General features: G+C 41.0%; 1 protein-coding gene across 4 annotated transcripts in view; it reads left to right on the top strand.

Moving 5' to 3' along the window:
* Positions 1-8373, top strand: part of LOC139764643 (meiotic nuclear division protein 1 homolog) — a 71935-nt gene extending 63562 nt beyond the window's left edge. For all 4 annotated transcript variants that reach the window (XM_071691500.1, XM_071691502.1, XM_071691503.1 and 1 more), the window contains exon 6: positions 7778-8373. In XM_071691500.1, coding sequence (XP_071547601.1) covers positions 7778-7912 — 135 coding nt within the window. In that variant the 3' untranslated portion in view covers positions 7913-8373. The remainder of the gene's footprint in view (positions 1-7777) is intronic.
* The last annotated feature ends 4785 nt before the right edge of the window (positions 8374-13158 follow it).

Raw genomic sequence — 13158 nt, 5'->3', positions numbered from 1 at the left:
CTTGAATGAGGACAAAAGAGTCTGGAAGGGAAAGCATGATCTGCTAGCAATGGATATAGAACCAGTAGTTATTTTATTTTGCTTTGTTGCTGTCTCCCGCGTTAGAGAGGTAGCGCAAGGAAACAGACGAAAGAATGGCCCAACCCGCCCACATACACATGTATATACATATACGTCCACACACGCAAATATACATACCTATACATCTCAATGTACACATATATATACACATACAGACATATACATATATACACATGTACATAATTCATACTGTCTGCCTTTATTTGTTCCCATCGCCACCTCGCCATGCATGGAATAACAACTCCCTCCCCCGTCATGAGTGCGAGGTAGCGCTAGGAAAGACACCAAAGGCCCCATTCGTTCACACTCTGTCTCTAGCTGTCATGTAATAATGCACAGAAACCACAGCTCCCTTTCCACATCCAGGCCCCACACAACTTTCCATGGTTTACCCCAGAGGCTTCACATTCCCTGGTTCAATCCATTGACAGCACGTCGACCCCGGTATACCACATCGTTCCAATTCACTCTATTCCTTGCACGCCTTTCACCCTCCTGCATGTTCAGGCCCCGATCACTCAAAATCTTTTTCACTCCATCTTTCCACCTCCAATTTGGTCTCCCACTTCTCCTCGTTCCTTCCACCTCTGACACATATATCCTCTTGGTCAATCTTTCCCCACTCATTCTCTCCATGTGGCCAAACCATTTCAAAACACCCTCTTCTGCTCTCTCAACCACACTCTTTTTATTTCCACACATCTCTCTTACCCTTACATTACTTACTCGATCAAACCACCTCACACCACATATTGTCCTCAAACATCTCATTTCCGGCACATCCACCCTCCTGCGTACAACTCTATCCATAGCCCATGCCTCGCAACCATACAACATTGTTGGAACCACTATTCCTTCAAACATACCCATTTTTGCTTTCCGAGATAATGTTCTCGACTTCCACACATTCTTCAAGGCTCCCAGAATTTTCGCCCCCTCCCCCACCCTATGATTCACTTCCGCTTCCATGGTTCCATCCGCTGCCAGATCCACTCCTAGATATCAAAAACACTTTACTTCCTCCAGTTTTTCTCCATTCAAACTTACCTCCCAATTGACTTGACCCACAACCCTACTGTACCTAATAACCTTGCTCTTATTCACATTTACTCTTAACTTTCTTCTTTCACACACTTTACCAAACTCAGTCACCAGCTTCTGCAGTTTCTTACATGAATCAGCCACCAGCACTGTATCATCAGCGAACAACAACTGACTCACTTCCCAAGCTCTCTCATCCACAACAGACTGCATACTTGCCCCTTTTTCCAAAACCCTTGCATTTACCTCCCTAACAACCCCATCCATAAACAAATTAAACAACCACAGAGACATCACACACCCCTGCCGCAAACCTACATTCACTGAGAACCAATCACTTTCCTCTCTTCCTACATGTACACATGCCTTACATCCTCGATAAAAACTTTTCACTGCTCCTAACAACTTGCCTCCCACACCATATATTCTTAAAACCTTCCACAGAGCATCTCTATCAACTCTATCATATGCCTTCTCCAGATCCATAAATGCTACATACAAATCAATTTGTTTTTCTAAGTATTTCTCACATACAGTCTTCAAAGCAAACACCTGATCCACACATCCTCTACCACTTCTGAAACCACACTGCTCTTCCCCAATCTGATGCTCTGTACATGCCTTCACCCTCTCAATCAATACCCTCCCATATAATTTACCAGGAATACTCAACACACTTATACCTCTGTAATTTGAGCACTCACTCTTATCCCCTTTGCCTTTGTACAATGGCACTATGCAAGCATTCCGCCAATCCTCAGGCACCTCACCATGAATCATACATACATTAAATAACCTTACCAACCAGTCAACAATACAGTCACCCCCTTTTTTAATAAATTCCACTGCAGTACCATCCAAACCTGCTGCCTTGCCGGCTTTCATCTTCCGTAAATCTTTTACTACCTCTTCTCTATTTACCAAATCATTTTCCCTAACCCTCTCACTTTGCACACCACCTCGACTAAAACACCCTATATCTGCCACTCACCACTCTATCATCAAACACATTCAACAAACCTTCAAAATGCTCACTCCATCTCCTCACATCACCACTACTTGTTATCACCTCTCCATTAGCCCTCTTCACTGAAGTTCCCATTTGCTCCCTTGTCTTACGCACTTTATTTACCTCCTTCCAAAACATCTTTTTATTCTCCCTGAAATTTAATGATACCCTCTCTCCCCAACTCTCATTTGCCCTCTTTTTCACCTCTTGCACCTTTCTCTTGACCTCCTGCCTCTTTCTTTTATACCTCTCCCACTCATTTGCATTTTTTCCCTGCAAAAATTGTCCAAATGCCTCTCTCTTCTCTTTCACTAATAATCTTACTTCTTCATCCCACCACTCACTACCTTTTCTAATCAACCCACCTCCCACATTTCTCATGCCACAAGCATCTTTTGGGCAAGCCATCACTGCTTCCCTAAATACATCCCATTCCTCCCCCACTCCCCTTACCTCCTTTGTTCTCACCTTTTTCCATTCTGTACTCAGTCTCTCCTGGTACTTCCTCACACAAGTCTCCTTCCCAAGCTCACTTACTCTCACCACTCTCTTCACCCCAACATTCTCTCTTCTTTTCTGAAAACCCCTACAAATCTTCACCTTCGCCTCCACAAGATGATGATCAGACATCCCTCCAGTTGCACCTCTCAGCACATTAACATCCAAAAGTCTCTCTTTCATGCGCCTATCAATTAACACATAATCCAATAACGCTCTCTGGCCATCTCTCCTACTTACATACGTATACTTATGTGTATCTCGCTTTTTAAACCAGGTATTCCCAATCACCAGTCGTTTTTCAGCACATAAATCTACAAGCTCTTCACCATTTCCGTTTACAACACTGAACACTCCTTGTATACCAATTATTCCCTCAACTGCCACATTACTCACCTTTGCATTCAAATCACCCATCACTATAACCCGGTCTTGAGCATCAAAACCACTAACACACTCATTCAGCTGCTCCCAAAACACTTGCCTCTCATGATCTTTCTTCTCATGCCCAGGTGCATATGCACCAATAATCACCCATCTCTCTCCATCAGCTTTCAGTTTTACCCTTATCAATCTAGAATTTACTTTCTTACACTCTATCACATACTCCCACAACTCCTGATTCAGGAGTAGTGCTACTCCTTCCCTTGCTCTTGTTCTCTCACTAACCCCTGACTTTACTCCCAAGACATTCCCAAAGCATTCTTCCCCTTTACCCTTTAGCTTTGTTTCACTCAGAGCCAAAACATCCAGGTTCCTTTCCTCAAACATACTACCTATCTCTCCTTTTTTCTCATCTTGGTTACATCCACACACATTTAGACACCCCAGTCTGAGCCTTCGAGGAGGATGAGCACTCCTCGCGTGACTCCTTCTTCTGTTTCCCCTTTTAGAAAGTTAAAATACAAGGAGGGGAGGGTTTCTGGCCCCCCGCTCCCGTCCCCTTTAGTCGTCTTCTATGACACGTGAGGAATGCGTGGGAAGTATTCTTTCTCCCCTATCCCCAGGGATAGTATGGAGTGTAAAGTCCTGAACAGAAAAGTTACAAAGATGGTATACATGAATTAAAGGAAAAAAGTTAAGGATCTCAGGAAGTTATTGAAATAGAATGATGAGAGTGGAAGATGAAAAGAATTTTTAAGGAAGTAATTGGGAGAGTGATGATAATTGACATATGTCTGTTGGTACAATAGGATTAAAGATAAGGAGTGATGGATACAATATACGTCCAGCATACATGGTATCTTCAGTTAAATGCTTCATATTCCATTCTTGAGTCATAATGTAAGTTAGTATTAGAAACTAATTAACCTTATATATTTGACATCTCTTTCCATGCCTTATTACCTTATTACACTTAGTTGGAGGTTACAAGGTTGGTATTACAAACAGTAGATAGAGGTAGTGGGTTGGATCACTAGACAGGAGCATTAGGTAGAAGTAGTCGGTAGAAACATGAAGAGCATTAGATAAAAGCAATGGGTAGGAACATTAGATAGTTGTAGTTGGTAGACACATTAGGTATGAGCCTCTGAAAACTTTGCACTAGAGTTCCCCTCTGCCAGTGGCCTGTTAAGGATGAGGTACTAAAGGCCAAAAAGTGGCAGTGGAATTCACTACTTATGGAGACTTACTGTAGCCACTGGCCTTGAGGGAGTTCCCAAAGGGAACAACTGTCATAGATATAGATGGATGTTATTCCCATTACACTTGTTGGGAAAATTTAGAATCTTTTCATTTTGTTTTGACTCCTAAGTAGGTGACTCTCACATCATCCTATTACATCTTTCCCAGTTTAAGAAATAAACCATTTTAGTTTATATACTTTTAAGTGCTTTTCTCTTCAGAACATTGTATAATAAACACACACATTACCATAATTTTGTGTTTGTAATTGCATGTTCTTGTCCACAGGGAGGGAGCTACCCACTAAAAGAGTATGTCTATGAATGTAAACTTACAAGTACTTCTTCACATATTCAACTCTCTCCTTGTCTAGGCATTTGCTGATGTTTTGATTATGCTTATATGATTACATACCCAAAACCCTAAACCATTTTAGGCCAATAAGGTGTGCACATCTTTTTATGACATATGTGTATGGATTACTTGTAGTTCACATGTACAGAATAATTTCTTTTTTCATACTGGTTCACTGTTTCTTACATAACAAGAAAGTGCTAGGAGCAGACCAAAACTAAGACTCCCATACATAATACACCAGAACCAAGGCCCCTAACCGCAGCTGAGGTGTACAGATGTATCCATGGTTCCCCTGACCAGTTCATTTGCCCTAGCTCAATCCTTTGATTGCACATCACTCTCTGCATACTGCGTCAATCCATTCTGTTCTAGCCCATGCATGCCTTACACCATCCTTCATGATCAGGCCCCAGTAACAAAGCTTCCATTGGTGCCCTAACAGATAGTGCCTTTCTTTCCATACAACCCTTATTACATCCAAGACCTTTTCCTCCTCACCACACTATGATTTCCTTTGGCTCCCATAGTTCTGCTGAGGTATCCACTCCCAGGTATATAGAACACTCCACTTTTTCCACATTCTCTTCATTCTTAGTCATGCTCAAACCAACCTGTCTCTACCCCTGCTGTACCTCATAACCTTAGTTTTATTCTTATTAACTTAGTTTCCTCCTTTCATACACAATTCCAAACTGAGACATGAGCTTCTGCAGTTTCTTAGTCGAATCTGCCATGAGAGCTGTGTCATCTGCAAACAGCAGCTGACTCAGCTTCATGGCAACCACACTTTCAGCATGCTGTAGACCTGCCCAACTTTTCAAGACCCTCACATTTACCTCCCTCATCACCCCATCCATAGAAAGATTAAACGGTCATGGTGAAATGACACACCTTTGATGCCAACCACCTTCACTTGGAACCATTTGCCCCTTTTTCTTCCTGCTCTCTCACACACACACACACACACACACACACACACACACACACACACACACACACACACACACACACATCATACTCTCTTGTTAAAAACCCCTCTACTTTTAGTAGCTCTTCCTCCATACTATATATTAGCAATACCTTTTTCAGGGCATCTCAACCCTAATTTATGCTTTTTTCAGATCCATAAATGCAACACACAGATCCCTCTCTTTCCCTAAGTATTTTTCACACAAGTTCTTCAAAGCGAGCACCTGATCCACATATCTTCTGCCACTCCAAAAACTACATTATTCCCCAATCTGATGCTCTCAATCACCACACTTTCATACAAATCCTACATTAAGTGAGCACACTTATACATCTGTAATTCACGCATTCACTTTCATCCCCCTTGCCTTTTTATAAAGATGCTATACATTCATTCTGCCCATCCTCAGGCACCTCACCTTGAGCCACACATGCATTGAAAATCCAGGCTAACCAATTACTAACAGTGGCACCCCCTTATTTGAGAAATTAAGCAGCAATTCCGTTCATTCCAGCTGCTTTGCCACACTTCGTCTTACATAAGGCTTTCAGTGCCTCTTCTCTTTTCACCAAATGATTTGCTATGACTCTCTTGCTCTTTATGCCTCCACATTCCAAACGACCCACATTAATCACCCAGTCATCAAACGGATTAAGCAATCCTTCATAGTACCCACTCCATCTCTTCATTTCTTCATCTCTGCCTTTTACGATTTCCTCATCTGCTTCCCTCAGTGATGCTCCATCTGTTCCCTTGTTCTCCTTACATTCTTCACCTCCTTCCAGAGTATTTTAGTGTTCTATAAGTTTGCTAGTACTCTCTTACCCCATCTGTTATTTGTACTCTTTTTCAGCCTCTGCAGCTTTCTTTTGACCTCCTGCCACTTTCTCTTGTACATTTTTCAGTCACTCACAGTCCTTCCCTTTGGGCAATGCTCATACACCTCTCTTTTCTTTTTCTTCTTTCCCAAACTTCCATCTCCCACCTTCCAGTTGCCACACACATCTGCACATGTAAGCAGTGTTTCCCTGAATGGCTTCCATTCCTTACCCAGTCCCCTTGTTTCATTTACACTCACCTTATGCTGTTCCTCACCCAATCTCTCTTGGTATCTCCACACCCTTTTCCAAGCTTACTCATTTTTGCCACTCTTCCCAGCCATCATTTCCTTTTTTCACAAAAACCACTTCAAATTTTAACACTACCTCCACCAAATGATCATGCTTCCCATCAGTAACCCCTCTCAGCACATTTACATCCGTTGTCTCTTCTGAGTATCACACTTTACTCACCCACCTATATGTATGCACCTCTTTTCACACCAATTATCCTTAATCTCCAGTCCTCTTTAGTACAGATCAGGCTGTTCACTATTTCCATTTATACTGCGCACCCATTGCCCCCAGTCATAACCCCAACTGCCACATCATCCACTTGCATTCAAATCAGAAATGCTGACACACTCTCGGCTCCATCCAGAACACTCACTTCTTGCTGCACTTCTCTCACTACTGGATGCATAAGCTCTGACAATCATCCAATTCTTGTGATATGCTTGTATTCTTACCCATTTCAGTCTGTAACTCACGTCCTTACTTTCTTTAATACCTTTGCAGAACTCCTTCAGCAGAAGTACAACCCAACCCCCCTTTACTCACCCTCATATTAACCCCCTTTAGACATTCCTTAACCATTCACCCTGTTCCCTAGAGCTTTGTTTCATTCAGAGCCAGAATATCCAAGTTCATTTTCTCAAACATGCTACCTATCTTTCCCTTCTCATCTTGATTACATTCATAAACATTCAGACACCCTGGCCAGAGCCATTGAGGAGGATGAGTGATCCTTGCTTTCACCTTTAGAAATTAAGGTACATGGAGGGAAGGGTTTCCAGCCCCTTGCTCCCACTCAGTTTAGTCACCTTCTAGATACATTGAGGGGAGGGTTTCTAGCCCTCTGCTCCCACCCCATAAGAGATATAAGGACAGTGTTCCTTCTCCCAAATCCTGAGAATCTCAGTAATAGTATATTTGTAAACTAAAGCAATACAGTTAAAGATCATGTCAGTATGAGTATTCTGCTTTTCCCACACAATATCCCTTTTATTTATATTTTTTTAAACTGTACTCCTTCTCCATTTAACATTTCCTAAGAACTTATGTTTTAGATGGTTGATGGCATCGTGTATTGTTCAGGTTGCTCAAGCTGCTGCCAACCGTTGGACAGAGAACATCTATTCAGTAAAAAGTTGGTGCAAGAATAAGTTTTTCATTGAGGAAGAAGTCTTAAACAAGCAGTTTAATATTCCAGAGGAGCTAGATTACATTTAGATATATTTGAAGGTAAACCTGGTCATACTTTTGTAGAAATGAAGACTTTTATGAAGTAATGCTATTGAATGTTATGGAAACTTTAATGAAATTTGAAAATACCGGAGAGGATATGTTGGCATCAAGGAACTACATTTAGTGTAGTTTTTAGAAAGATGTTATTCCATATTATTATATTTTGATATAACTCAAAAGTGGTATTATGAATGAACACAGACATATATTCAGTGGCATACCAAAGTTGATTTTGTCTTACTGTAAGCAGAGGACTTCATTAAGATTTTAAAGTAAGATTAGATGTGTTTTTGCAAAATGGCTGTTGGTCTTTACTGTCTTTTTCATGACCTTTATGAATAAATTCTTGGCCTGAAAATTTTTTTCTTTTGAAATGCATGAATTATACATAGTGGTACAATAAGATAATACTTTTGTACGCAACAGAATAAAATTACAAAAAACTTTTTTGTGTATCTATTCTCAGGTCCAGTATCATCTTGGACAAATATTTTATTTATTTGTTTTGCTTTGTCGCTGTCTCTCGCGTTTGCGAGGTAGCGCAAGGAAACAGACGAAAGAAATGGCCCAACCCACCCCCATACTCATGTATATACATAACACGTCCACACACGCATATATACATACCCATACATCTCAATGTACACATATATACACACACAGACACATACATATATACCCATGCACACAATTCACACTGTCTGCCTTTACTCATTCCCATTGCCACCTCGCCACACATGGAATAACATCCCCCTCCCCCCTCATGTGTGCGAGGTAGCGCTAGGAAAAGACAACAAAGGCCCCATTCGTTTACACTCAGTCTCTAGCTGTGACGCAATAATGCACGAACCACAGCTCCCTCTCCACATCCAGGCCCCACAGAACTTTCCATAGTTTACCCCAGACACTTCACATGCCCTGATTCAATCCATTGACAGCACGTCGACCCCGGTATACCACATCGACCCAGTTCACTCTATTCCTTGCCTGCCTTTCACCCTCCTGCATGTTCAGGCCCCGATCACTCAAAATCTTTTTCACTCCATCTTTCCACCTCCAATTTGGTCTCCAACTTCTCCTCGTTCCCTCCACCTCCGACACATATATCCTCTTGGTCAATCTTTCCTCACTCATTCTCTCCATGTGCCCAAACCATTTCAAAACACCCTCTTCTGCTCTCTCAACCACGCTCTTTTTATTTTCACACATCTCTCTTACCCTTACATTACTTACTCGATCAAACCACCTCACACCACATATTGTCCTCAAACATCTCATTTCCAGCACATCCACCCTCCTGCGCACAACTCTATCCATAGCCCACGCCTTGCAACCATACAACATTGTTGGAACCACTATTCCTTCAAACATAGCCATTTTTGCTTTCGGTGATAATGTTCTCGACTTCCACACATTCTTCAAGACTCCCAGGATTTTCGCCCCCTCCCCCACCCTATGATTCACTTCTGCTTCCATGGTTCCATCCGCTGCCAGATCCACTCCCAGATATCTAAAACACAAATATATATTCACAAATATTATCTCTTTATTTTATATTCTTTATCTCACAGACAAGTTGTTGGCAAAGGCAGGAGCTTTTCCATTTTACCTCTCCATACCTTAAAGTGTTAAAAATCCAGTAGTATTGCTGGAAACGTGTTGGTATTTGGAGGCACGTTGGAATTTGAATAAGCACTGATCCTTTTTTTGAAATGATATTATGGAGAAGATTATTGTTGGAGATGTGAAAGGGGTTAGAGAGAACATCTTTAGTTGTTAAGAGAGGTGTTGATCAAATGATGTTCATCAGGGGGGAGGTGACTAGACTGATCACATATGTTGGTGAAATGAATTGAAAAAGTCAGTCTTGGGAAGGTTCATAACTGGTGCTGTACTGCCTGAGCCCTTCATCTCATTGGAAGCAGAGACAGGCAAGAACCAGGAGGTTCACAGCACCCTATGATGCTGGGGACAAAGAATTGGGAGTTCGTTGGAATTTACCATACCAAGTATAGCAGAGTTCTGTTTCTCTTGGCTGCTGTTCTGCATTCACAAGTACTGTTAAGTGCTAAATAGTGTCTTTGAAGTTATTGTGTACGGTCACATAATTAGTGGTTTGCTGATAGTTACTAGTTATGGCTTATTTACTGCTGGATATTGGTCTTGTATCAACCTTGATTATTTGATGAAACATGGTTGTTTTTACCATCACATTCACCATGGAAAGGTCTGTGGAGCCTGGTTGTGGATAGGGAGCTGTGATTTCGGTGCATTAAACATAACAGTTATTGAATGGATGTGAGCACATGCAGCTTTTCTTCTCTGATCCTGGCATTACCTCACTAACATGGGAAATGGCGATCACTCATGAAAAGTGAACTATACAAGACTAGGTAGCGTGCATGCTCACCCTGAAACATGAAACTAGTCATAAGTGTCCTTGAAGTTCATGTTGTGTGGATTTCTTGATCTGTCAGACTGTATTGAGCCAGTTTTCATTCTCAGTGCTTTTGATTTTATATTTAAGTGTAAAAATATAAATCTAGCCAGTCTTGTTCCACATAATTTACTTTTCTCTGTAATTGCATACTGGAGCATCTCACAGGTGCTTATAAAGAAGTAAATGTGGCTTGAGGTGCAGTATTACTACACACAAGTGAATAAGCTATGCTGTGTTTGCTGGCCTTTACATCATACCCTTTACTTTGAATTATTTATTTATTATACTTTGTCGCTGTCTCCCGTGTTAGTGAGGTATCACAAGGAAACAGTCGAAAGAATGGCCCAACCCACCCACATACACATGTATATACATACACGTCCACACACGCACATGTACATACCTATACATCTTAACGTATACATATATACACACACAGACATACACATATATACACATGTACATAATTCATACTGTCTGCCCTTATTCATTCCCATCGCCACCCCGCCACACATGAAATGACAACCCCCTCCCACCATATGTGCACGAGGTAGCACTAGGAAAAGACAACAAAGGCCACATTCGTTCACTCTCAGTCTCCAGCTGTCATGTATAATGCACCGAAACCACAGCTCCCCTTCCACATCCAGGCCCCACACAACTTTCCATGGTTTACCCCAGATGCTTCACATGCCCTGGTTCAATCCATTGACAGCACTTCGACCCCGGCGTACTACATCATTCCAATTCACTCTATTCCTAGCACGCCTTTCACCCTCCTGCATGTTCAGGCCCCAATCACTCAAAATCTTTTTCACTCCATCATTCCACCTCCAATTAGGTCTCCCACCTCTCCTCATTCCCCCCACCTCTGACACATATATCCTCTTTGTCAGTCTTTCCTCACTCATTTTCTCCATGTGATTAAACCATTTCAAAGCACCCTCTTCTGCTCTCTCAACCACACTCTTTTTATTACCACACATCTCTCTCACTCTTTCATTACTTACTTGAACAAACCACCTCACACCACATATTGTCCTCAAACATCTCATTTCCAACACATCCACCCTTCTCTGCACAACTCTATCTATAGCCCACGCCTCGCAACCATATAACATTGTCAAAACCACTATTCCTTCAGACATACCCATTTTTGCATTCCGAGATAACATTCTCACCTCCCACACATTTTTCAACGCTCCCAGAACTTTCGTCCCCTCCTCCACCCTATGACTCACTTCCGCTTCCATGGTTCCATCTGCTGCCAAATCCACTCTCAGATATGTAAAACACTTCACTTCCTCCAGTTTTTCTCCATTCAAACGTACCTCCCAGTTGACTTTACTTTGAAATGCTCAAGATTTTTAGGAAACCATGTTTTATAGATTTCTTTAAACTGTGACATGTATTTTTTCAAAGATGTTCTTACAAAGTGCTAGTTTTCATGATTTAGTGAATATTGGGAGTTAGCTATGAATCTTTCAGCCCAATTTATCATCTCTCATTTTATAGGAACCAAAGTGTTATATCACTACTTCAGTTTATATGTTAGAAGACACCATAGAAATAACACCCATGAGTTAACTATACTCTGCTGGCTTGCTACTATAATGCCCTTTCAAATTTGACAGCAAAAAAAAAATTATTACGATGTACACTCGGTATGTTTGTTTTCCCAGATATGAGTTGTCTTTTGTTGGTTAGTCTTTTACAAAAAATTTTTTCTTCGTGTAACCTGAGGAAAACTAAGATATGGCCAAATTTTTTTCCCTTTTAATTTGCTATTTTTTTCTCCATAGGTATCAAACATTAATGATTACAAGCATTGTATTAAAGATATGATAGTATGATATATTCCAGCAGGAGTTTGAATTAAGGGTGAATTTTCTGAGGTTTTTTCTTGTGCTGTGAGTGAAAAGTCACTTTGGCAAGGCTGTTTCATCTTCATTTGACATAAGTCTCTATGGAACTTCTCACTCCAAAGAGTCCATCATTTTCCTACCACTGGAAGTAGTGCAGTCTTGAAGCTGAAGGAAGCCCCATCACACACACACACACACACACGCACGCACAGAAGCGAGACAGACAGACAGACCAGTAAAGGGTCTTAGCTGCATAAATGAAACATCAACTTGCTGTAGTAGTTGCAGGGGAAAATTTTTGTTGAAGTCGTTTATTCATCCAAACAGGAGAGGTGAGTGAGGCCAGGTCAGGCCATATTACATGTCGTGAAGGTGAATTCTGATGGAGTCATAACACTGGTCAACAAAATTTTCACTTTTTGTCCCACAGACTAATATAGGTAGACCTTATAGTACTTTTTATGCTGGATTCGAATCTTTTTAAAAATTTTCTATCAGACATGGTTTTTAAGTGACAGAGCAATCAAATTTTTCAATGTGTATATTACTTATTCATAAATAAGGTTGTTATTACACTTAAAAACTTACCTCTAAAATGTAAAATTGTATGATTTTTGGATATATTTGGCCTCAGGAACAACCCTCCTTAATGTCTAGCAGTAATCTGCCAACATAGAGGGGCTACAATATCCTTAGTATGGCTTTGCTATGTCCATAATGTCCTGGTGAAATCTTTTGCCATGCTCATCACTGAATGCTCCAAAATTTTCCGAGAAAAGGTCTAAGTACAAGTCCAAACAGTGAATTTTTAGACTCCTATTGCACCCTAGAGCTTTAAATGAAGTCAGTTGATCTTTTACAACATCATAGTAGTTTTCTGATCAGATTCCCAAAAATCTTTGCAAACTGTCTTAAATGATAGCCAT

Source organism: Panulirus ornatus, chromosome 50 (assembly GCF_036320965.1).
Source record: "Panulirus ornatus isolate Po-2019 chromosome 50, ASM3632096v1, whole genome shotgun sequence".
Lineage (NCBI taxonomy): Eukaryota > Metazoa > Arthropoda > Malacostraca > Decapoda > Palinuridae > Panulirus > Panulirus ornatus.
Note: the sequence above shows the minus strand (reverse complement) of the source record. Positions and strands in the feature narration are given on the sequence as shown.